Here is a 25920-nt window from a genome sequence, read left to right as displayed (position 1 = left end):
GCATCTTTTTGAGACGGTAAGCACATCCCATTATTTGTATTCATTTATAAACCATCACAGGAGGAATAATCTTTGCAGGAACAAATAGTAGAATACATTCAAATCATTTTTGTCATTTTGCTTTAACTGCATCTTTGCCTAAGGTCTCTTTTTATTGTAAATATGTCCTCCATTGATAATGAATGTGCAGAAATTAAATAGCTTTATCTAGGTGCGCTTGACATTTAGACATTTTTTTGTGCTTGAACTTCCTTGTTCCGTGTCCTTTCTCATTGACTGACAGACCAGATATTACACTGAAACCAGAAATTTAATTTCAATTTCAGAAAAAAAGCTCTTTCCATGTTCACACTTATGTCAAGTTGCATCTTCAACAAAATCTGTAATTAAAACATATTGCTTTAGGTCAGATTGTGCTGTGATGAATGATGAATGACTTTTACAACTGAATCGATGTCAGTGGCTGCAGATGTTCAGCCTGAAGTGTAATTTGATTAGATTGTTAACTTAGTAAAAGAGGAAAGATTCTAGTCATGAAGACTTGAAAAAAAACATTTCAATTATGAAAAGGAAATGTAACCGAGTAAGACTATTCAGTTTCACTAGAACCCACTTTACTTTAGTACAATGAAGTACAATTGCTGAACATGTACACCTCCACTGTTAATTAAACACATTAATTTGTGTTTAAGTTAATCTTAGACTACAAGTAAAAATGGCCTGAAAAATGCAAGACTTTCATTTAATTTGATTTAATTTAAGTTGATCGAAAAACATCAAATAAGCCTTTTTTTCGAACAATTTATTCATTATTTATTCTAAGGATCATGGTTTCCACAAAAATATTCAGCAGCACACATGTTTTCAACACTGATAATAATAAATGTTTCCTGAGCATTAGATCAGCATATAAGAATGACTTCTGAAGGATCACGCAACACTAAAGACTAGAGCAATGACTGATAAAAATGAAGCTGAAAACATTTTTAAATCTTACGAAGCCTAAACTTCTGAGTATGTGTCAAATATATTAAATCTGTCTAATTTTCTCGTCATAACGACACCTCTGAACATCCTGATATCAACAGATATATGCCAGCATTCCCATGAAACACTACTGCTAAATAGCCAATGGAGGGCAGTATAAGCAAAGAGCTGGTAGGCTATCATTTATGAACATATGGATCTTTTTGTTTTCGGATCTTTAATGACATTAAAAAATGTCTATAGTGATATTCCATATTATGTAAAACTGCAGAGGGATCAAATAATGTGGTTTAGATGGAGCAGGTGTTGAGCTGTTCTGCCTGAGAGGAGAAAGCACAAAGAGTTCACTAAAGATTGATACAGTCAGCTGGTCTGGCCCAGTCACATGTTTAGAGAGTGGTGTGCGGCTTTAATGAGGAAGTACACAGATCTCTGTAATACAGAATGAACACTATATTCTCGTATAGAATGACACGCGCGGTTGTGAAGAAGAAGCAAAATGACGCTCATTTCATTAAACATTTATGGAATGAACTCAAATTTTTCTTATAAGAAATTTTACTCAAGTTTTCTATTCGGGAAGTAAGATAAATGCATTTCTAATTAATTCTTACTCAATACAAATACTTTTACTGTTTAAAAACAGTGTTATTAAATGTATTTATACAATTTATGCAACATTTTAAGAAATCATAAATAGTGTGTTACAACAACAACAACAAAAATAAAATTAAGCTGTTGAAGTATAATTAAATAAATTCTTTATTTAATTATATTTCACCAGTTTAATTTTATATAGTTTTTTTGCTCTATGTAGACATAAAAACTCGTTCTTTTGAGTCAAATCTTTTAAATGTATCATTTGAGCCTGTTACCAAAACCTGAAAGTTTTGTTGGAGTGAAGTTTTATAAATTGTCTCTTTCTAAAACACACATACGTTTCGGCGTAAGTTTTGAACGAGAACGTTAACCAAAAACAAACAAAAAAACAACATGTGTTCTTAAATATGGCTGTTTTGAACGCAAGGAACCCCGTGAAAAACGCAATCTCATTGTATCCTTCGACAACAGTTGAACTGGTTGATTGAACAGCTTCTTTGAAACGAATTCTTCAAAAGAACCGATCTTGTGGAATTGATTCAGACTCGTATTCACCCACTGAGAACAGAGCGCAAAACACGCCCCCGGAAGCAGCCTTCGCGCAACACCATTGGTCAAGTTTCAGAGTGGCGTCATATACCCGCGCTTTGTTTGGTCCTTCGGCTCTTTGGCGGGATTTAGGCGCCGAGAAGAGACTGGCGACGATTGTTTTGAGATGTGAGTTTTACTATTAGATGACAGTAACACGTAATAAATATATAGTTAAACACCCAATATGCTTGTAACATATATATAATTTAACGGCAAATACGCACGAGGACTAGTGTCAGAAAGCACGAGATGCTATTTATACTATGAACTGTTAGCTAGTTAACCTAGCACTATTCAGCTTTTTTGAGCTTTCGTGAGAGCGTTACTGTGGTGTCTGTATTTATCGGTCAGCTATCGTTATTATATTCGCTGCTGGTCTGTCAGTGGTTTTCTGTGGTTCAGATCACAATGACTTTAAAAGACGTGACATTCAGTTTTAGTAAACGTGTCCTTCAAACTCTCTAGATTCGCAATGCAGTTTTCAGGCAGAAGAAAGAAGCTGATCGGCAACCTTCAAAATGATCTGTATGAACACTGTCTTCAGTTTTATGGACAGCCTCCTCTGGAGAACATCTCTCTCACCGAGTTTGAAACCTTCGCTGTGGAGAGATTGAAATGTGAGTCATCTGCGTGGAGCCTTCAAGTGACAATTAGTTTAGCATGCTAACATATTAATGCATATGCTTATCATGTGCCTTTCCAAGTGCTCAAGACTGTCGAAAACCTTGGGGTGAGCTGTGTAAAAAATTCAGAACAATACATCAAGAAACTGGATGCTGAAATTTCAAGCCTGAACTTCCCAAACAGGATAGAGCTGGTGAGGACAACACATTCTGCACTTTTTTTTTCTTCTTATGCTGTACGTTCACTGCATATGTTTATTTAAAAGAAACATTTCAAAATCTTCAAAAATGAATTTGTCTGAATCGAAGATTTTGCTTATGGTTTAAATGAGTAAACTCCATTTATCTTGTATCCCCTTTCCTCCCCTTTCTGCCCTAATAACCCAGAGCGAGCAAAAGGTTCCCGGAGGAATATCTGAATATGAGAAACGAAGAAAAGACCACATCTCCCATTTTATTCTGCGTTTGGCTTATTGCCAGACGTAAGTATTCTTAACGTGCAATTCAGGATGTACTTAAAACAGATTCGTGATTTTTGGCCAGTTATCTTTTTTTTTTGTGAATGATACTAACAGTTTACAGACCTGCATGCAGGGTTTTTCATATTCAGTCTAAATGTATACATTTTATGATCAAATATTGGCAGATTGTTTAAATTTAAGGTATATGTTTTCATTTCATTTTAGGGAGGACCTCAGACGATGGTTTATCCAACAAGAAATGGATCTTTTCCGCTACCGGTTTAATTACCTTCCTTCAAAGCACAAGACTGACTTTTTGCATAAAAATAATTTGAAGTACGAGACGGTGAGACTATTTAAAATATTAATTTAATTGTTGAAGCATCCTGCAATTCCCATTCTTTTGATGATTTCAGAAAAGTCTGTGCATTTGATTTATTTTAGATGACCATAACCGAAACATAACTTAATCTGTTTTCAGGTGTTGTTTTCAGTTCGTGTCAGATTCAAAATTCTCATTCAGCTTCCCAATATTATGCTGATTAAATCATTGATATTTTAGATGCAGTGTGTTTTCACGTGCAATCCTGTAGGGGGCAGTTGTTCAACGCTTAAAATGTGGTTCATCTTTCAGTTCATGTCTTTCAGTTCCACTCCTGATATGATTTAAGAGCCATGCTCGAATGCTTGTGTTTTCTAGCCATAAACAAATGCTAATGCCGTTATGTCACCGAATAAATGCTAAATAATATATTTTGTCACGACCTTTTCACATTACAATTTAATCTGCTGTTTTTCTTTCAGGTTGCTCTCTGAATCGTGGCGATAAACGCTTTTTGTCTTTGCCGAATGTTGCCCCTGCTTTATCTCTTGTAGTTCAAACTACAGAAATGTCAACTGTGCATTTTTTCCCTTTTACAGGTAAGTTCAGAGGAGAAGAAAAACCTACAAGACAGGCTCATTGCCTCCAGCTATGGATTAAGTGGAACCAAAGTGGAAGAATTTGATGTCTACAAAGTGAGTTAATTACAACATTATAAAAATGATGATAGAGTTCTGAGAATTAATAACTTTGTAAAATATAGTATATTAGGTTTATTTAAACCAAGGTAAAGTTTACAATGCATGTTCTAAAATGCAAATGATAATTTTTTTATGTATTGGTAAGACTTTACATGTAACGTGAACAAAACAATGAGAAATATATTTATTACAACATTCATTCATCTTTGTTAATGTTCTCAGTGCATTAACTAATGTTAACAAGCATAACTTGTCATTTAATAATGCATTAGCAAATGCTTTAGTTAACATCAACTAATAATAAATGTTAAATAATATTGTTAACTAACGAACTTTATTATAAAGCATTACCAATATATCAATTGACCTGCCTGTGAATCTTTTAAAAGAAGCATAAGCTCTTTTAACATTGTGTTTTTGCAGTAGGTTTAAAAATTATTCAAGTATACAACTTATTTTTCTATTTTTGTGTCAAAGGTGCCATTTCAGGATGCCCTGGATTTAGTGCGCACAAGGAAAGTGTACTTGCAGGCTGGAAATGCTTACATTCCCCATCAAGAAATTGTCACGATTGTCCTTAACGACTTCCGAACACGACTCTCCAAAGCACTCGAGGTAAGTAACACAATCGGAAAACAGTCAGTCACCACAAGATGGATGGTGTAAACTTTATTATGAGGGATTTTGCTTTTGTTTTTGTTCGTTATTGGGAATGCTTTGAGCGTTCAATAAAAGGCCACCTCACACTTAACATGTATTTCTTCGTTAAAAAAGGTTTCCTATTTTTAAAGTTCATAGGGGGGTTATTGTAAGCCACATAAACAGAGCTTGTAGCTCACAGTTAGAGTTAATGGGGGAACTGCGTTAAGGTGGTCTTGGATGACTAGAAAGGTAACACGACCGAGAGGTTATAGCAGTCATGAGATTGCTTTTTTTTTTTTTTTTTTTTTTTTCTTAAAGGAGTGAAAGAGTGGGCGTAAGAGATGATAGTTTGGAGAGGCTTAACGTAAAGTGCTTGATGGCACACACTGAGAAGTCATGGGTCATTTCCACCCTCAGACGGAGATTAAAAGGCGGCTAGGAGATGGAGGAGGTCACAGGGAGGGTTGTTGGTCAGGAAATCAAAAGCAGCTTTTCTGTTAGCTCCTGCCAAGATTGCTGTAACCCACCGTGGAGGCGTCTTGATTCCCCCCCAACTCTGCCAAATGGCAGCAAAATGTGCTTCCCTGCGATAGGCTATTATCCTTTGAAAAACGAGGCTTGTGTTTGTATTCGTACCACTGAGTTTCTCCCCTTGCATCATATTTATAACGCATGTTAATGTAATGTGTGTCAGGATATTCCCAGCAGACGGCACACTGAAGGCATTTCATGCTTGACGTGGAGCATGAGCTTTTCTGCTTCCTTGTTGTCTTTTGTTCAGTAGCTATAGCACAAATATTAAAAATATACAGGATCAAACAGACTGTAATCTTTGGATTTTTTTGTACTGGAAATGCAATTGAAGAAATGTATTACAGTATATACAGACACCTATGTAGTCGAGACATTTTTAAATTTGTTTTGAAAGAAATACTTTTATTTAGCATGAATGCATTAAGCTAAAAAAAGCGACCGTTTTAAATGTCATAAAAGATTAAAAATAAATCCTAAAAAAACATGGTTTCCAGAACATAAAAAGCAATAAGAAGAAATTCTTCTTGAGCAGAAAAATTTATTTTTTTGATCAAATAATTTCGCAATTGGTGAGGACATGCAGGAAACTTCTTTCAAAAACATCAGAAACATTTATTTTTATTTGCAGTATTCATATTAATGTTACATGCTATAATGAAGATAACTCGGTTCTGTGAGATACAGTGCTGTTTTTCCATCAAGGTTTTGTTAAGCATGAGTTCACCGGTTATTTCATTGAGGTTATATAACACTCTAAATTTGAAGTGCAGTTTTAATTTTTCATTCATCAGCAGAACGGTGTGGTTGCTGTTAAGGTAATAGCCGCCTGTTTGTCATCTTCACTCCATTAATATCCAAGATTCAAATGAGAGTTCCTGTGATGGTAAACAATGCAGCAGCAGGTTTAATTGCTGCTATAACTGGAGAAATTAAAATGTGCGCAGGATATAGGGAACAATAATAAATCGGGCAGCTTTGTGAACTCAGATTACTTAACAACATTAGTCTGCCCAGCTTGGGTTTAATTGGGCATTTTAATTGAAACTGGGGAGCGGTTGTGTTCGGTTGATCACTGGTAAGTGGAGAAGAGACAGGCTTTGTGCATTTAGTGCTGGCATGTAGTCTGCATAAATTTCCTCGTGCTTCTGGGATTGAACGTTCTTTGTGCTAGTTGAAAATGTTTTGTAGGAAATGTGCTGTTTCTGAGTTTTGTGTCTCACACCTGAATATTGGGCATTGTGATATGTCATAGATGGATGATACAAAATTAAGAAAGGCTCGTCTCAGCATGTTAAATTATCTTTCAGCTTGACGGATTTTTTATTTTTTTTCCGTCATCTACATGCCATCTCGTCAAGGCCGGCCATCGCAGTGAGCCTGCCAGGCAGTTGGACAGCTGGTGGGATGGGTTTTATTTGGGCCGAATGTTCTCGGAGAAAAGTCATTTGAATTATTATTCGGTAAGCTCTTGTCCGAATGCTAGTCAACAGTCTCCCTCCTGCCAGTATATTGAAGCTGAATAAGCCCGAGCATTAATCCATCCTGGCTAATGAAAACATATGCTGCCTGCACATTTTCTTTTTGATGGCGTTCAGGATGGCCACGCTGCAAGAAAATGAAATGTGTCAATCTTCATATTCCCATCAACTCCATAAATCAGGCCTGGAACGGGTCTTTTATGATACTCCGAATCATTTCCAGTGAGATTGTCTGAAATCAATCGCCTGGTTCAAAATCCTTTACCATGCATCACCTAATTTAACTCTCAATGTCCATTTTAGTAGAGCTGCTATTGACCAGTAATTGTTGCAGGTAAATCTTTCCAAGAGAGAATGCATTCATTTTCATTTGTGTGTGTTTAACTATGTTTTTATTAAGGGTAAAGAAAGTATTAGAAGTTTGTTCAAAATCTGCCTTTAAACTAACGTTTTTGCTTGTTACATTGACTGTTTTGACAGTTTCCTGTCCATTGTAAAGGTTTTTGAAGATTTATAAGGGTGGCCTTTTGCCCTCTTTCAGGCTAGTGCAGAATTGCCATTTTGTCAATAAAAATTTAACGTTCATTCATCCTTTTGTATTCGTTTTCCCCTTTTAAACACACAAATACAAAAAACCCCAAACTGTTTATGGATATATGGAGTAACATAGCTTAAGTTTCCAGCTTGTTTTTGTTGACTGGGCCAGTGCAAGTTAATTAAATGCTCTATGAAAAATAAAAACATTCATCCTTTACTACTTATCACAATTATCATTACTTGCCTTGACACTACATCTGATCAATCTAAAAAGCCTATAGACCCATGTCAGGGTAGTATCATATTTAATTCTTGACAGGATTGAAAGTGATCTATCACTGTGAGTAATAGAAATTCAGTGCGTTCAGTGGATACTGTTGTTTAACAACATATCGATTGTTCACCTGATGAGACATTTTTCTGAATTAAAAAAAAAACAACAAAAAACTTTCAGTAGACAAAACGCCATAAAACAGGAATGAGAAGTGAAAATGACATGTTCCAAGACCTTTATGCGGTGTGTGTCATTGTCCATCCCTCACAGCCTTGTTTTCCTCCATGTAAAATTCAATATGGTGTCTAACCCGATTAAGGTGTATAAATAGATCTATAAATGATGCTGATCTGTGTCTGGTTGGTAGACATTGCAGTTTTCCTGCTTATACTCCGTGTTTCATTGACCGCCTGACAAACTCGCTGAAACTTAGATTCTTTGGAAAGTTTCAAAGGTTCTCCTGGCAGGCAAGCTGCAACTTGCCAATTATGATTTAAAAGCCTTGCGCCGTGTTCGGCTTTTTAAAAGAGCGGTCACCAGCCAGCAGAACGTGGTGAAATACAAAGGTAGTCATGTAGAGTTAATTGTGTCCATGACGAACAAACAGAACGTCTGACATGGGGATCCGTTCTTAATCAAAGCTGAGCTGCAGCTTATGGGCCGACATTTAAAGTGCTATTTCCATCAAAGTCAATGTAATTCCCTCTCGTTGTTCAAAAGTCATCATGGATGAAGCAGCTCGCTCTGCAAATATTCAACGCTTTTTGAAAATAAGACCTCTAATATAATGAGACTGTCCATTGACGGAAATTATTATTAGCCTGAGCCGTATAAAGCACGTTAAAGACTGCACCATCTCACTAATTCTTTTTCTGTCATATCGGTAATGAGGTTTGGTTTAAAGCTTCAGTGTTCTTGACTTTCACACTGTTTCTGTCATGTGCTTTCAGGGCTCAATAATATATAAATAAATATCTCTTTTTTTTCTTTTTTTTTTTATTTCTTTTTTTGCTGGTCAGGCAAATAGTTTTAGAAATTATTTATTCGTTTTTGCTGAAATATACAATGAAAGACACGGTCACATTTGTAACATTTATCTAGGTGGTATTAAATAGGGATACACCGAATATTCGGCAGCTGAAATTATTTGGCCTAAAATAGTCTTTCAGTGTTCGCATAAATTATACCGAACAATGACGTGAACCGATCAAATAGAGGTCGCAGTAATGCAGCAGACATGTTGTGCGGATGTGTCAGAGAAACATGCAAGCTCTGACAGAGAAAGACAAGAAGATGAAGAGGCGGTCGTTTCTGGACAATTTTGTGTGATGATTAAAATCGCTAAATGGTCTACTAAACAAACTGAAGTATGTTATGTTTTCAAATACAGTCAAAAATGGCATGTATTCTGCCAGACGTTGCTTGAGCTCACGCTACTAACTGCTTGTTAGCCGAGGTTCAAAGTCAAAAGTGCAAGGAAAATGTGCACTGAAACACTTGTTACTTGTCAGTTGCTCGGTACCTTTTTTTAGGAAATTTTTACGAGGGCACCGCGATACATGGAACAACGTCTACGGAATTGTTTCGAGAAACTTAATGAATCTGCTGCTGTTAAGAAAAAGAAGCACAGAGGTCTTCTTGCCGGTTTGCGTTAAAGTAAAAGCACTGGCCAGGGAAAGTGGCAGTTACATCAACATGCTGAAGATCTCTTACGAGCTCCATATGCTTGAGCTTTGTTTCTTTAAAAATTGGCACTTGTACTCCAGAATTAATTAGTTATGTTTTCTCTGGATGTTTTATAGATTTAATCACCAGCCAAGTTTGCTGACTTGATCATGTCAGTGTTCTTTTTCTCATTAAACGGAGCTAGTCCTAATTATGAATCTAAAAAAAAAAAATAGTACCCTCTCTGTGCTGTCTGATCTTTTGTTTTTACCTTGATTTGCAGGATTTTGACTTCCAAAACTAAACTTGACTGAAAGAAAAGGCTGTCTTTTACTGAAACAGTGAAAAGTTTCACATCCTAAAATAGATACTGGCAATTTGGAGCATGCATAAATCTTACATTGTTAGAAGTGTTTGTGAGAGAGGAAACTCTTGACACAAAGTTTAAGATATGTGAAAGTTAGATTTTGTGCTCATTGGAGAGTTGTTACTTTAATTAATTTGGTTCAATATTATATATGTTTAATTAACTCTGTTTAAATATTTTGGAAAGGAATCAAATAAGTTCTAAAACATCTTTTTCCCTTAAGATTTTCTTTTTTTTTTTTTTTTTTTAGTCTTTATGAAACAAAGATGATATACACACACTGCAGACTGCTGGATGAATTCATTTCTGTCAAAGGATTAAAAATGTTTTAAAAATTCAGTTTCATGTAGGTTTCTCTCATGTAAAATTCGGCAAAAGAGACTTCTAATACTAAAAACTTCTACATCGTTATGCAAATCCGTTTCGGATAATTGCTATTACATATAGAAATCAACCTCTTACCAACCTTACACATTTGAATGGCAGCGAATAAGGAAATAAGACATTTAATTTGGTTTAGCTCATGATCTAATATCATATGGCCCACCCCTATATAGGCTGGGCCATATGATATTTGTCATCAGCCGTAAATGTACCTCTTTTATGCTAATATCATTCATCATTTGTTTACATAAGATCCAATTAAGCTGGATCATTTCCCATACACCTTTTCAGCCATGTTTTTCTCTTTCATGTGTCAACCTGAAATGACATTATCAATTTCTTTTGGCTGAAATCACGGTGCATCTCTAATAACTGTATTCACTTTAACACAGTAATGTTATGCCTCCAATACCTTTTGCTGTATTCATGTGATAAGATTGTAAGTGGCCTCCAAAGATACTCACTTTTAATCAGTTTTTTTCCGCTCTGACTGGCTCCAGGTTCTTTCTGTTTAATTTTCTGAAGGGTTTCTTTTTATCACCAAGTTGTGAAATATTACCTTGTCGCTAGGCATCACACACTTTTCCAAAGTAAAGCTTGACCTAATTGAGTGTCACCAAGGTAGAGTAGAAAAACACAAGCATTTCCACTCCGCCTGCCAACAATTCAATTGAAGCTGTCAATCCTGAGCCCAATTTTAGCCATGTGGTTGTAGCTGGCGTGTCTGGCTAGGGCTGTGGATGTGCCGATGGATGGATGGACACATGCTGAAGAACATGGCAATGGCAAACTCTCAATCATGCTGGGTCTTTCCGTAACTGAAAGGCCATCTCGAACAGTTGAAGGTTTATTTTCCCTTGTCCTCTCGGGTGATTAATGAGCAAGCATGGCTGTTGTGTGTCCAGACGAAGGGCTGATGCATTCCTTACTTCATTATCTGATCAATGCAGGGGGACTCTGATAACAACTCGAGTCAACAAAGCAACAAAGCTTAGGGATTGGCTCGGATATATATATATTTCTTTTGGGAAGCGTTCCGCATCAGTGAGTAATGGGTATCTGTTTTGCTCTGAATAGCTTACTTTTTTACTGTATCTTAATTAAGTCAAGTATTTCAATAAAATTCCCTCACGGAAATTAATCAGTTGGCTTATAAATGAACTTAAATTAACTGTATATGCAGCCATGTGATAATGTTGTCTGCTAGTGCATTAAGCAGTAAATTATAACTGGATTGTTAAAGGAAGGATAAATGCACTTTAATGATTTTAAATAGAACCTTCAGTGCAAATCAGCGTCTATTGTACTGTGCACAAATATAACTACGCATGCACAAAAGACATTCCTACACTACATAGAGGGTAAATGTAAAGTGAATGTAACCTGATATTTTAAATCCTGTGGTCAAAGCTCTGTCAGGGCTTCGGATACGGTATTAGACTCTCCTCATGCTCTTAATGATTGCTATTATTATTATTATTTTTGGTATTGATGCTTTGATAAGAATATTATTGTAACATGGTGCTGTGTTATAGAAAATACTACACAAAAATATTACACAAAATATTACATCTTAACTTTTGTTCAACATGAATAATAATGTGACCATGGGTATATTTGTAGCAATAGTTAAAAGTACATTGTATGGGTCAAAACGTTTTTTTTTTATGCCGAAAATCATTAAGATATTAGGTAAATATCATGTTCCATGAAGATTTTTTTGTACATTACCTACCGTAAATACCAAAACCTAATTTTAAGTTAATAATATGCATTGCTATAAACTTAATTTTGACAAAATGAAAGGTGATTTTTTTTTTTTTCTCAATATTTTGACTTTTTATTTGTATTTATTTATTTTTTGCACCCTCAGATTCCAGATTTTCAAATAGTTGTCAACTTTTCAAAATCTCTGCCAAAAATTTTAACAAACCCTACATCAGTAAAAAAAAAACATTTTCAACCATCGCTTTTATGACCAAATCAGCATGTTAAATAGATTTCTGAAGGATCATGTGTCACTCAAGAGTCTTTCAAATACCTAATAGCTTGTGCCATTTTTTTGGTAGTTTGTGCAGCCTTTTTTCTGCTTTGTTTTATGTTTGAAACCCCTACAGTTTTTTCAGTCACACCAGTGCATCCTCTTAAAAAATGTATGCAGATAAAAAGGTTACAGAACGTGCTGTCTGTCTGGTGTACCGGTCAAATAGCAACACTTCTGAGAAACTAGAAGGGTTTTGCATTGTATAATGGCATCTAACTGAAGAGGCAACACTTATGTCAATGAGGCCTTTTAAGCACTGGCTTATTCCACCAAACACCTCGAGGCAGTGTGAAGAGAATGTGCAATTAAAAACACATCCACTTCTGTATTTTTAATTGTCTTTCAGTCTCGCTCTAGACATCCTGCCCACAAGGTTGCAGTCCAGTGGTCTTGTGCTGTTGATTTATGAATGTGTAATGCCAGGCTGGAGATCTCTCCCACTCTGCGCTGTGCCAAATGTCCTGATGAATGCTGGAGGAGAGAGATGACCTCCTTGTGGGATCCAGATAACAAGATTGATTTGGGTTCCTTGTCGGCAAGTCTTGCCTGGGATGTAATGATGTGAGCGCTCCATGCATTTATCAAAGCTCCACTTGTAGTCTTGTCTTCGGCGTCTCCCCTCTTGCTTAAATGCAGAACGGGGAGCACTTTAAGTAGTTTCCTGTCTTTAGGGAAGTTAGGAGCCTTCTGGCATGTTTTGTACAAACAGTTCCTCAGTACAACAGCGATAATCGTTTACTAAATATTTCTGGTATTGCACACAAGTGTAAGTTTCACGCTAGAGATATTACGAGGGAAACAGACGTTGACAATTAACAGGATTTTGACTTGTGATTTATTTTACTCACTGTTTTGGCTGTAAGGTAGCTGCGAATTAATTGTGAAATAGAGTAATTGAGAAAGCTCGATGCACGGAAATTCGCTAAACAATTCAGTAATGAAGTTAAAGGAATCATAACGTTCCTTTGGAAATATCAGCGTTCGGGAAGATTTTTACAATTATCCGTCTATTTTATGTTTGTGCCAATATCCAGTATGATGCGTTTTTGAATTATGCAAGGAGCTCTTCATTAGATGATAATGTTCTTGTGTGAATTATTCATTTTATTACAGACTGGACTAACATTTAAATGCATTGCCTACATTTTATACTGATAATTCTCCATTTAAGCCTTGAGAGGATGTTAATGTGACATTATGGATCGTTAAAGAATTGGAAAGCGGCAGCAAAAGTACAGCGTTAGGTCTTTCTCTTTTTGTGGAGGTGAAATGTTTCCAAGAAGAACGCTTCACACTCTCGGTGCGCCTCTCAACACCGCCCACTTGTGAAACGCAGTTGTCGCTTCAATTTTCCAATTTTCCTCTCACAAAAAGCCAGGGCTTCTGAAAGGCACTTGAATATAAATATTTTAGGGTTGTAATTATTTGAGGGGGAAGCATTGATGTTTAAATATTAAAGGCTTCGTATTTCAGTATGCTGTGACAGTATTTAGTGGGGCTCTCAAACTATCTTATTGCACAAAGTCTCAGACGTCTGTTACAGCATCAGATTATAGCTCAAGTATGGACGGGTAATTGTATTTTCAGCTGTTTTATTAGCATCTTGATTTCTAGATCTACATGCTTGACATTCTTCACACTTCAGTGGAACACTTAAGGATGAATTTGCAGTTTGTTGATGATAGGGTAGCCGTATAATTTAGTTTTATTTATTTATTTTTCGCTCGTAGAGATGTATTCCGCCTTGGAGATGGCGTTAAGAATTGTATATTTATTTGTATTATTTCTCTGCCGTTTCAGAATAGGTCACATGAATTTTATTATAGATGAAATGACTGTTTACCAAAGCAGAAAATGTCCTGTAATAAGTGGTGCTTGTGTGATATTGCACCTACAAGATTGCAGATGACTGATTTTAATTTCTAAAGCAACCACTCTGGTAAATATTATAGAATTGGATCGTTTTGTATTTATTTTGAATGTATTTTTAATAACAAATTGAGTATTTATCAGTATCAAATTATGCTACAGGATGATTCGAGCATTTATTCTTCTTTTATGTGACTCTTTTTCATTATGTAGTGGGACGTCGCACACTTTTTATTTTGTTCTTGTTTTGATCTGTTTGTTTTGCTCTATTTTGACATATCATATTTTATCCAGTCCATAGCTATATTTATCACTTTGTCAGTCATTGCGAGTTTGAGAATATATGCAGATGTGGCTCTCTTTGAAAATGTTGTTGCATGTACGCTGCAATTGGTCTTACAAACTTTTATTCAAATTATGAATAGAGAATACAACAAAAAAGGCACAAAACGAAGGCTTCCTTAATCACTGAAAAGATGTCTCATGTCAGAAAATTCAGTTATAATCAATGAATGTGTAGGTATATACAACAGTTAATCTCTTACATTAATCTCTTACATTACATTACCTCTACGCTTTCATTATGAGAGGATTTGCGAGCTTCCAGAAGTCTGGACTGAACGCGGATACACACGTTCAGAAAGGTGTGTGGATTCTAACTAACTAACTCATTTGATTGCCCTCTGCGTTACAGAGATCAACAGATCTGTAATTGTTAGTATGCCTGTAGTTTGTTACAATGTTGAACACTTAGAAAATGGCTCAAGCACACATACAAAAAAATCTAAATGAATCAAGACGAAATGCTAATTCAGAATATGGCACAAACCTGCAATAATTAACTATATTAAACAACACAATCTAAGCCTTGCTGATTTTTTTTTTTTTGATGAGCCAGTTCAACCATAAACAAAAATGACTTTCTTCTGCATTCTACTGTACAAGATTTACTCTTCCTTCAGTCTGAGGTGTATTCTTTACACTTTTTGGTACAAAGGGGCTTTTAATTTGCTATAAAAATAACTTATTATATTAAAAATAATGATATTAAATTGTATTAAAAGCAATAAAGCACATTTAATTTATTTGTACCACATTACTTTCCATAAAAAGTAACTAGGTAACATAACTGGTTACTTTTTTTAAGGAGTAATGCAATATTGTGATGTATTACTTTATGATTATGAATATGATTCTTGGTTATTTTTCTTCAGATGCTGCTTTGAGTTTTGAACATAATTGTTAAATATATACATTTTCCTCAAATCACTCTGGTGACCCTAAGGGGAAAACTGGATATGAGCTAACATACTATAATTTTTAAAAATGGAATTCTAAAATGTGAATTGAGTTTCTTAGTGTTTTGTCCAGTCTTGTGGTCTGGTGCCTTTTTATATGCACTGTTGTTTCTTAAAGAAAGTTGTTTTGATTCAGTGTACACCCTTTGTATGATTGAAAGGACAATAAAGGCACTCTGACTCCAAATCACAAACAACTGGAAACATCATGGGGCCTTTAAATATTGTTATAGACAATAGGGGCTTTGAAGTCAAAAAGATTGAGAAGCACTGCCCTAGACTTCAGCCTGTCTTCTGCTTCTCATAGTTTTTTCATAAGTGAACATGTCAGATAGGCATCACAGGAAATGTAAAATTGACCTCCAGTGAGACGTGACCTTTGAGTTTGCTCTCAGTCTGTTCATCCCTCAAGTACCTCAGGTCGCACATGGAGCGAAGGCCATCGACCTGGACAGTGTAAGAAGGCTGGAATTGGATCACTGTTTGCTTTTCATTTCACACTGAATACATTTAAAGACAGAAGATGATGATGTTAGATAAACGCACTAACTCGTCCCAGTGCAAACTATACGGTACATGCCATGTGTTCAAAATACACACACCCGGCACATGTCTTTCCTAGTGGAGTGAGAACAACGTGAATTTTAAAATGGCAAAAATAAAGTGTCCAAGTGTGATAACTGCACGAGCCGGCTATGAGATAGTGTTAGTCTGTTTGCCGGTGCCGTCTAGTGAAGTGTTTTTCGAACTTGGGAAATATTTAATTTTACACTTATAATTGTTTTCTTTTTGTTACTGACAAGATGAGTTGTTAATCATATGATTAATGCTGATCACTTAATTCTAACTTTTCACGGTAAGAGATCTAGTAGTGCATGTAGTTTAATTGGTATTATATTAAAATGACGTAGCTGTTATTAAGGTTTGCAGTGGATTGGAAAAAGTCACTTTATTTAAATTTTCTCTTGTTACATTGCAATTAAACATATTTAGAAAAAAGGAATATTACCAACATGTAGTTACTATTTTGGGGTTGAATTAAAGTTTGTTACTTGTAATAATGCAGTTTCGTTATGTATGTAATGCAAATATTTAATTTACTGTTGCTACTTCAGTAAATAAATGTAATATGTAATAAGGACACATTAATATAGTGCTAATAAAAAAAAGATATACTTTAAAGTTAATAAGTAATATTTTCCAGATACATAACCACTTATCTTGGCTTTAGTGTAGTGGCTGTTTGTTTATATGCATCAGTTTTATTTTATTAACCTCTCTTTATATCATACTATGGGGGCTGTTGAATGCTTGAATCTGATTGGCTGACAAACGTTCTGAAGTGCAGTCATTTTCAGGGAAACGCACAGTGAATGAGTTTAAGCCTACGTTACTAGGTCTAAAATGGCGTTTTGGAATTGGCAATTTTAAGTACAAAAACTGACCAGTGTCTTGAGGTGTGGCAACCATAGTATAACTGGAACAATTGACTTATTAGAAAAATAAAGGTTGTTATTAATGGCCTATCGTCAATTATTCCTTACTTACACCACCCATACGGTATATGACTGTTATCAGATTGCTGTTTGTTTCACACTACACAACTCTCTATTGTCGCTTTTGTCAGTTCCAGTCAAAACACATTTCACACTACAGGACTTGGGTCTCAGATAGATTAACCTGCTAAATATCTGTCAGTCAGCCGCTCTTCTCTCACACAAAGCAATTGTCACTCACAAGAGCAACGCTGATTTTTCCTCCATTTTGAGCTTTTGTCGGTGATCTCAATTAACTGTTGGCGAGTGGTAAATCAGGGCTTTCGTGATGTAGTGTGTGGGTGTCATTGCTGTTGTCTAAACGAGTCTTTATACGTCAAATGCATATACTGACATAACTGTCTTTTATGTTTTGGAATTTATTTGAGAGATTTTGCCTTTAAAAAGTCTGAAAGCCCTTGCTTTAATTTTGTCTTTCCGAGGCTTTCTGAAAATCCTAGGTGATGACAGCTGTGCATCGTGGCAGCAGTCATACACAATTTCATAGGTTTCATCATACCTTCATAAAAGAAGAATGACCTCTGATCCGGTGTCCAGATGGCAGCGCCGGTCTCCTCACAAAACGTGAAAGTTGAAAACCTTGAAGTGTCGCCCAAGTAGCTTTTGTGTTGAAATACTTTGGATCTTTTTTGGAAAGTCAGTCAGTGATCTATGCGGAGCAAAGGATAGTAAATGATCCTGCACCATGCATCAATTCACAGCAGTCAGCCGGTTGTGCGGTCTGCCAAGTTTTAACGCCAACTCTGCAACTCTGCCGCTGTCCCTGAGCTCCAGTGAATTTGCATCGAATGACATTTTGCTGTAACGCTAACAAGAGAAGCCGGTGTTTTCGATCAATCAGCTTGTGAAAGGCTCTTGAAGTCAGCACAGGTATTCTGTGGGAAGTGCCTGAGATTATTGTGCTTACACAGCAAGTGTGATGCTGGTCACCAAGGTTACCGCTGAATTATATCCGTGTCTGTCTCAAGGACCTTGCGAAGCTTATTAAGATACAAATAGTGCGATTTTGGAGCTTGCCTTTGGGGTTAAAAGGCTTGACGTTCATTTAAGTGAACTCATTTAATGAATTCATTGTAAATTAATACTTTAAATAAAGAGCTTTGCAGCCATCGTAGGTTTCCAGTGTTTTCGTGGTTTTATTTCCTAAGGCTTTTTTTTGACAGGATGAAAAAGCAGAGGGCAACTCTCTCATCTGACCTGTCACTCCTTAAAGCAAAATATTCCCATCCAAATGCTGTTAGCACTTGACAGGTATGAGTGAGCTCTCCAGACCACGCATTAAACTGTATTTCATATCAGCTTGAAGTCTGTTCGTTCTAGGCCTACCTACTTCTATTTCTAAGCATTTCTAAATTAATATTTTGAGGGCTGAAGCAAGCTTTTGGCTTGCTGTTGCAACTTTGGTACATCTAACGTAATGCTGGAAAAACGTTTGGTTATAAATTTGTAATAGCTTATATTTGCTAAAAAAATGTCATGATCACAATGTTATTTTTTCATCATATTCTGAAGCTCTGCCGTTTATGCAAATGCTGTGCAAACCGTTCCCTTTATTTGCGGGGAAAAAAGGTTTTATACTTGCTGCAGAGATTTCTGTTCTCATTTTCAAAACATTTTGGAGTTTAAATGTTGAATGTTACACGGTAAATATTCTACCAGAATACTCATTTACGCTTTGTTTTTACAGTTTTACTGTATATTTAACTATATTAATTTATTACATATTAATATTAATCAAGTACATATACTTTCTATACGATCAGAGCTAGGATAAGGGTTTGGTTCAGGCTTGCATGTTGCATGCAATTAAGCATAATCTATTGTTATCAATAAAGTTGTTACAGAATAGCCTAAATACCTAGGTTATTATGCCATGTACAGGACTAAAAACACATTTTAATATTTGTGTGTGTATGTGTGTGTGTGTTGTGTTTTTTTTTAACCAAGAACCAATGCTCCCCTAGTATGTATAAAGCAGTTAAATAAAGTCACTTTAAACCAAGACAATTCCACATTAGCAATTTAACAAGCTGCTAAAGCTCTGTGGGGAATTTTAGTAAAATTTCTGATTACTGTCGCTATTGAAATCATCTGCCAGTGAAAATTTATTTAACACGGATGTAATAATACCTTAAGAGTGCAGGTACTAAGACTGCTTTTTAAAGTACTACACAGCCACAGTGTTACATTTTGATACAAGCAATAGATTTTTTGCCTCTGTGGGTTTGTATGGCCTGTTAAAATCTAATGGTGATGAATCTGTTATATATGCTGTTTAATATATGATAGATATGTTAAAGGGAAAAAAACAAACATTTTTATAAAATTTTTAGCAATGGCAAATAAAAGCTAAACTTGTTGTAGAAATGCTTTCATTTTTAACTAAATACACAGAGCAACAATGTATAATTTAAATTGTTTGTTTAAAAAAAAAAAAAAATCTTTTTATAAGCTGCACACTATCTGCCTCGTGTTAGACATGCATCCTGCATCTCTGTATCTTTGTTGGGCAGATTCCCCTCAGTTGTTCCAGTTAATCTTGTCGGTTTTGGTATTGCTGATTGCTTATCAAGATGCTGATGTCTCCACCAACAAAGGGGAGATGACTTTTGCAGCCTCGTTCCAGACTATGCTAATCCAGCACTCAATATGGCCTATCTGGGGATTTATGAAAGCAACAGTGGGCTTTCTGATTTACGGCTTTACACAGATCCATCTTCAGGAACATGCGGAAAGGTCTGCTCAATATGTTATCATCGGATCCAAACATTTAATGCTCGGAGCGTGGCTGTTCAGGATTTAAGCAGCTTGCAGGTTGCTCGGAGTCGCTGGCCATTCACATAAACGTTATTGTTGTTACGGGTTTATGGATTTTGAGAGGTTTGTCTTCTCCAAGGTCTTCTGTGCCACATAAAGACACACAGGACATGAAAATTAAGCCATTTTCTCATGTGCTGAACCATGTGATTCTTTCGTAAGGTTTGCTCTGAGTTTCTGCTCTCAGTAATGTATTTTGGTAAGCTGCTTATGAAATTGTATGAAATGGCAGTCGTCCAAATGCTCCCCTTTAAACCCAAAAGCAGAGTTTAATACGAGTACAAAGTGTGTGTGTGTGATTTTTATATATACTCATACATACATATATACATACAAATGGAGCTTGGTGTGTTTGTAATACAAATAGAAACAAAATTATGAAGAAGAATGAAAAGTCTACAGGTCAAAATAATTTTCTTGATATCAGCTTTTAGTTGTTTGTTGTAGTTCTCAGCAGGTTTTGGGCACGTCTCCTGAGGAGATACAGCCTATTCCTCCTCAGCAAATCTCTTAAGCTCCTATTTCTCTAGGTTCCCCTTTAAACATCAGTCTAGCTTGGAGTTGTCTTTTCTTCCTTCCTATCCAGACCCGTAGTGTCCGTCTTCGTTGAGACATCAGTCCCAGACTTGGTTAAATCATTCACTAGTGTCTTGGCAGTTGTGCTTGGGTCTTTAAAACCTCTCTCACTAGTTTTCTTTATAAAGTTTTTGAAATCTTTCACTTCCTGACACAGTTCTTTACTGTTTGGGTCTCTTCAAACATCTTGATAATACTTCTTACAGCTGTTCTATCTTTTTTGTTGTTGCCATTATGGCAGTGCATATTATTTTACTAGTTGTACTAGTAATAAATTCAGTAATTAGTGTGGTTTCATTGGTTTCTGAAAATAACCTCTTTACATAGTTTTATATATATATATATATATATATATATATATATATATATATATATATATATATATATATATATATATATAGATGTTTTTGTCTTTTTTAGGAATGTACATTTAAAATTGCTGTTCAGTAGGCTAATATCTGTAAAAATGTTAGCAACCTCTGTTTTATATGGTTATGTTATTGTATATGCATTGTTGTGATTTAGCTGGACTAGTGACTGTAAAATGTGTCTGATGAAACTGAAATCATGATTAGACACTGTCAGCTTGTCCTTACTATACAGATCTGAGATCTAATTCACCTCATAGTAACAGTCCTGTCAGATTGTCCATCCTTATGAGTGTACAGTTAGGCCGATGTGGTTTCGTCTGTTAAATACTCTGGGCGGGCAAAGCAGAGAAAGGGGAGGTAACCTTTTCCCATATGATGACATAAAGGGAAGATGTTGGGCTCGGTTTACCCCTATCGTCATTTCTAGCCACTGGGGAACCATATGCAGGCTAAAGGAACTCATAATAATGTAATGAAAAACCTCATAAAGTGAAATTTTCACGCCCTGGGACTGTTAACATTGTTTATGACGAGAGATGTTTATAGTGGACGTTTAGAATTTGCTTTACTTAAAGCATGAAAATATATAGTCACAATGTTTTGTTTTTGTTTTTTTTTTTCATTTGATTTAGTAGAGTTGGTTTGCGTCAAAGACAACATAATTTTAAGTTAACAAAACTGTTCTCAATAATCTCTTTGTAAATTATAGTGGATTGGCAATCCACCACTATGAGAAATGTGGCAAGCAGAGTGATACATGATACAAACATTGAAGCGGTTGAAGGAGCTCCGTTTTCACTCTAAAATCAACTCTAATCAGCCAATTAGATTTGAGGACCAGACAAAACTGTTGTATAAATGTGTGTCTGTGTGCGTGTTTATATGTATTTTCATCAGTGATCTTTACATCAACAAAGCCAGCTCTGCTCAGTACATCAGCAGACTCTGTACTTGCTGCTAATCTCGTTAGATTGGCCTCTTGTGCTCATAATGCAGTGTGGTGACTGTACCTTTCCTCTTCTAAAGATCACCAGACTCCTTTCGCATAGAGATGGACTAAGCTCTTAGCGCTTTTGCTAACAAGCAAAATCTAGAGTGCATGTCATTCCTCAGAGAGTCCAACAAGCCTCTGTAGGACCTCAATGATGCCAATTAGCCGCATCGTCTTCTCACCATTTTGCATAGCCTCTAGCAGTGTGCGTAAGGGCTATCTAGGAGTTAAAGTCCCTGACAAGCATGCCTCTCAATTATTTCTTGTATGTTTCATCACAGTTGAATCACCATCTGGACCAGTCCGCTCATTAGCTTTTCCTGTCTGGACAATTTCACATGTTTTCTGTTACCAGCTCTTGAATCAGTATGACATGTTCAGGGGGGAAGATTGTTTTGAAAAAAAAAAAGCTGTTATTTCTGTTGGTAAATAACAATTGATTTTCTGGTTTTGATACAAATGTTGAAACAAGTTAATGTTAATATATATATATATATATATATATATATATATATATATATAAAACGAGAGGGAGAACTATATTGCCAAAAGTATTCATCCACCTGCCTTGACTCGCATGTGAATTTAAGTGACTTCCCATTGCAAATCCATAGGGTTTAATATGACGTTGGTCCATCCTTTGCAGCTATAACAGCTTCAACTCTTCTGAGAAGGCTGTCCACAAGGTTTAGGAGTGTGTTTATGGGACATTTTGACCATTCTTGCAGAAGTGCATTTGAGAGGTCACGCACTGATGTTGGACGAGAAGGCCTGGCTCTCAGTCTACGCTCTAATTCATCCCAAAGGTGTTCTGTCTCAGGACTCAGGCCAGTCAAGTTCATCCACACTGGACTATGTCATCCATGTATTTATGGACCTTGTTTTGTGCACTGGAGCACAGTCATGTTGGAAGAGGAAGGGGGCAGCTCCAAACTGTTCCCACAAAGTTGAGAGCATGGAATTGGAAATGTCTTGGTATGCTGAAGCAGAGTTCCTTTCACTGGAACTAAGGGGTCAAGCCCATCTCCTGAAAAACAACCCCACACCATCAACCCCTCCACCAAACTTACACTTGGCACAATGCAGTCAGACAAGTACTGTTCTCCTGGCAACCTCCAAACCCAGACTCGGAAGCACGATTTGTCACTTCAGAGAATGCGTTTCCACTGCTCTAGAGTCCAGTGACGCTTTGCTTTGCACATGATGTATGGCTTGGATGCAGCTGCTCGGCCATGAAAATCTATTCCATGAAGCTCTTTGCGCACTGTTCTTGAGCTAATCTGAAGACCACATGAAGTTAGGAGGTTTGTAATGATTTGATATCTTCACACTTGTGCCTCAGAATCTGCTGGCCCTGCTCCGTCAGTTTACAGCCTACAACTTCGTGGCTGAGTTGCTGTCATTCCCAAACACTTCCACGCTCTTATAATAATAATAATAATAATAATAATAATAATAATAATAATAATAATAATAAGCTAATAGTTGACTGTGGAATATTTAGGAGTGAGGAAATTTCACCTGTTGCACAGGTGTCATCCTTTCACAGTTCCATGCTGGAATTCATTGAGCTCCTGAGAGTGACCTATTCTTTCACAAATGTCAAAATGCCTAGGTGTTTGATTTTATACATGTATATAGAGGGAGAGAGATATTTTAAATAAAACTAAAATGATTGTTCAATGCTTGATTATTATGTTTAAAGCGTGATTAATACAGAATCAGTATCGTATTTTTATTCTTGACTTTTATTTTTATTTTTATTCTATTTTGTTCCTACCTGTGATGTATCAATGTGTCTCTTCAGCTTTGTTCAGGCCTTGACATTGGGTAAATATAGTGTAGTATGCACAATATAGATGTGTCTACAGAGTCATTGCTTTGCACTTTTCCCGCTTATCTCTGAAGTGACACCAGCTGAAGTAAATTCATTTTCATATCAAGCTTAAAGCTTCAAGTTGGCATGTTTGATCAGTTTCTTTTCTGTCTCTGCAGCCTGTCAACCAGTAGTGTTGTATCCAAACATAAATGGAAAGGTAGCAGATATGCTCTGTTTCTGTTTGAAAGGACACACACTGTACAGTATTCGCTCAACTGGAGTGTGAGGATTGCGCTTGCATTACTTGTTTTGACCTGATGGGGGAGTTGTCTTTCCAGTTCTCTCGTTTGTCTCAGCAAGCATGTTTTATTCCGACATCTGTTCTCTAGTAATGTGTCTTAAGCAACCAACATGATAATCAGGAAGTCTTGCCATACTCTCCACAAAGTGTTTAATTTGTACACACTGCGTTTCTGATTTGTTAGTCAAAAAAGAGAAAATGAACAAATTAGGTTCTAGTTTTAAGAGGACTGACGTGAATTTTATTCTTTGATGTCCCGATTTCCATGCAACTATTAAGAATCCCCTTCAAAGAAGATAGAGATGCTGCAATTATCTCATCGTGGAGAAGTTCCTGTTTTTTTTTTCTTTTTGTCAGTATAGCAGCACTGTAACTAATGACATTGGTTTAATCCAGACAGAATAATGCTAAGCATGTGTTTAGCTGTGAAGAAGTAAAATATTAATGAATTTTCTTTGGTACCAAGAATGTTCATAAACCATGTGCTAGTCATTTACATTCCTTTTATGGCCTAAATGTGCATATTATTGTGTGTATGATTTGTGTTTTTTTTAATATATAGAATACAGCTAAACGAAATATTTTTGTTGCCCGTTTATTCATTTATTATTTTATCTATTACTAACCGAATATTTACTTTATGTAGCATTTAATTGAGAACTACTTAAAAGCTTAACTCAAGCATTACTTTTAAATAATTATGTGCTGTGGAAATTCAGTTTCATATTATCAAAAGCTATTCTTATTAGCTACTGATTTTTTTTTACAGTTGAAAAGGCATGTATTTGTTATTACTTATATTTTTACAGGGTGCACTATATTGAATGATTTCTTCACGTTTAATTCAACTGCTATAGAGATGGTGATCATGTGGGGATGTATCCCGCATATGTTCATTAACACTGTGTTTAGTTTTAAGGTACGCTATTGGTTGCACCGCATATGTTATAGCAGCATGAAAAAGATTTAATGTACCTTGAGTGGATTGCTTTGAGCTGCGGAAGTAAAGAGTGCGATCTTGTGAAAATCACACCAGGCTCCAATCTAGTGTCCTATCGGCGTCGTATATACCTGACAGGCTCCACTGAAAGTGATTGTCATGCTCAGGAATGGACAGAAGTGACCTGGCTCAGGGCCACTGGCACCATGTTCCTCATCTCTCTGTTGGCTCTTCACAGCGCTGCACACTGACCCTCAGCAGGCCGGCCCTCTACGCCACTTTCCTGCTTCTGACTTCTATTTCCTGCCAATTATCTGGATCACCAACATGGCTGTTGTGGCGTAATGACTGTGCCTCGTTTTCTCTGCCGTTAGTGAGCCGTCGTGGCTGATGTGTGTTGCTGTAATGGCTTCTCATGGCCATGGAGGACAGATAGGAGACATTACTGGGAGTGTCTCATTAAATGAGCATGAAATTGAAAGCTGCTTCCCATCTGACAAAGACTTTGTGCTGAGCTTTTATCTCTGATGACATGTAGTTGGGCTTCACTTGATGATACAAAAGAATAAAATGATTCCTCAAAGTCTCCTTTGTGGAGTTTGTTTTTTCACTCTATTTGATTTTCAGAAGTGCCACAGTTGCGCAGAAACAGACAAATACAAAGATAAACGAGTACTTTCCTGGATATTTCATTATATCCTTCCCTGTGCTGGAATTCTACAAAAATGGCAAGACACCCATTACGATATTAAGGTCTAGAAAGGAGGATAATGGAACATGGTCTGACTTGGATATGTCTGATAGTCGGTTAATTTTGACTTTTTTTTTTTTTCTCCTTTCTTCTGAGTGAGACATATTGTGGCCTCACAATATATTTATACATGATAATATGGGCACATTTTTGCCAAGAAAAAAATGCTGTTTATTATTTAACAATATTATATTATTTTCTTGTCATTTTTAGGCGGCTAAAGAAAATTGGTCAAGCAACCTCCATTGGCCCCCTTGAAATGAATCGACCCACATGACTAAAAGTCTTATTTGAGAAATGTTTCTTTTTTTATTTTTATTTTTTGCACTGCTAGGCTTTTATAATTTCATACGTCGTCATTGATAATTGATGCACTTGTTTTAATGAAACGTTGTTGTGGAGTTGGACGGCGGGCGATCTA

General features: G+C 36.2%; 1 protein-coding gene across 1 annotated transcript in view; it reads left to right on the top strand.

Annotated features, from left to right (window-relative positions):
• Nucleotides 1-1912: 1912 nt before the first annotated feature.
• Nucleotides 1913-25920, top strand: part of prim2 (DNA primase subunit 2) — a 54427-nt gene continuing 30419 nt past the window's right edge. The window contains exons 1-7 of the mRNA XM_043256396.1: nt 1913-2304; nt 2644-2795; nt 2883-2995; nt 3189-3283; nt 3488-3608; nt 4184-4279; nt 4763-4900. Of these exons, the coding sequence (XP_043112331.1) occupies nt 2651-2795; nt 2883-2995; nt 3189-3283; nt 3488-3608; nt 4184-4279; nt 4763-4900 (708 nt within the window). The 5' untranslated portion in view covers nt 1913-2304; nt 2644-2650. The remainder of the gene's footprint in view (nt 2305-2643; nt 2796-2882; nt 2996-3188; nt 3284-3487; nt 3609-4183; nt 4280-4762; nt 4901-25920) is intronic.

This window comes from Puntigrus tetrazona, chromosome 13, assembly GCF_018831695.1.
Source record: "Puntigrus tetrazona isolate hp1 chromosome 13, ASM1883169v1, whole genome shotgun sequence".
In the NCBI taxonomy this organism is placed as follows: domain Eukaryota; kingdom Metazoa; phylum Chordata; class Actinopteri; order Cypriniformes; family Cyprinidae; genus Puntigrus; species Puntigrus tetrazona.
Note: the sequence above shows the minus strand (reverse complement) of the source record. Positions and strands in the feature narration are given on the sequence as shown.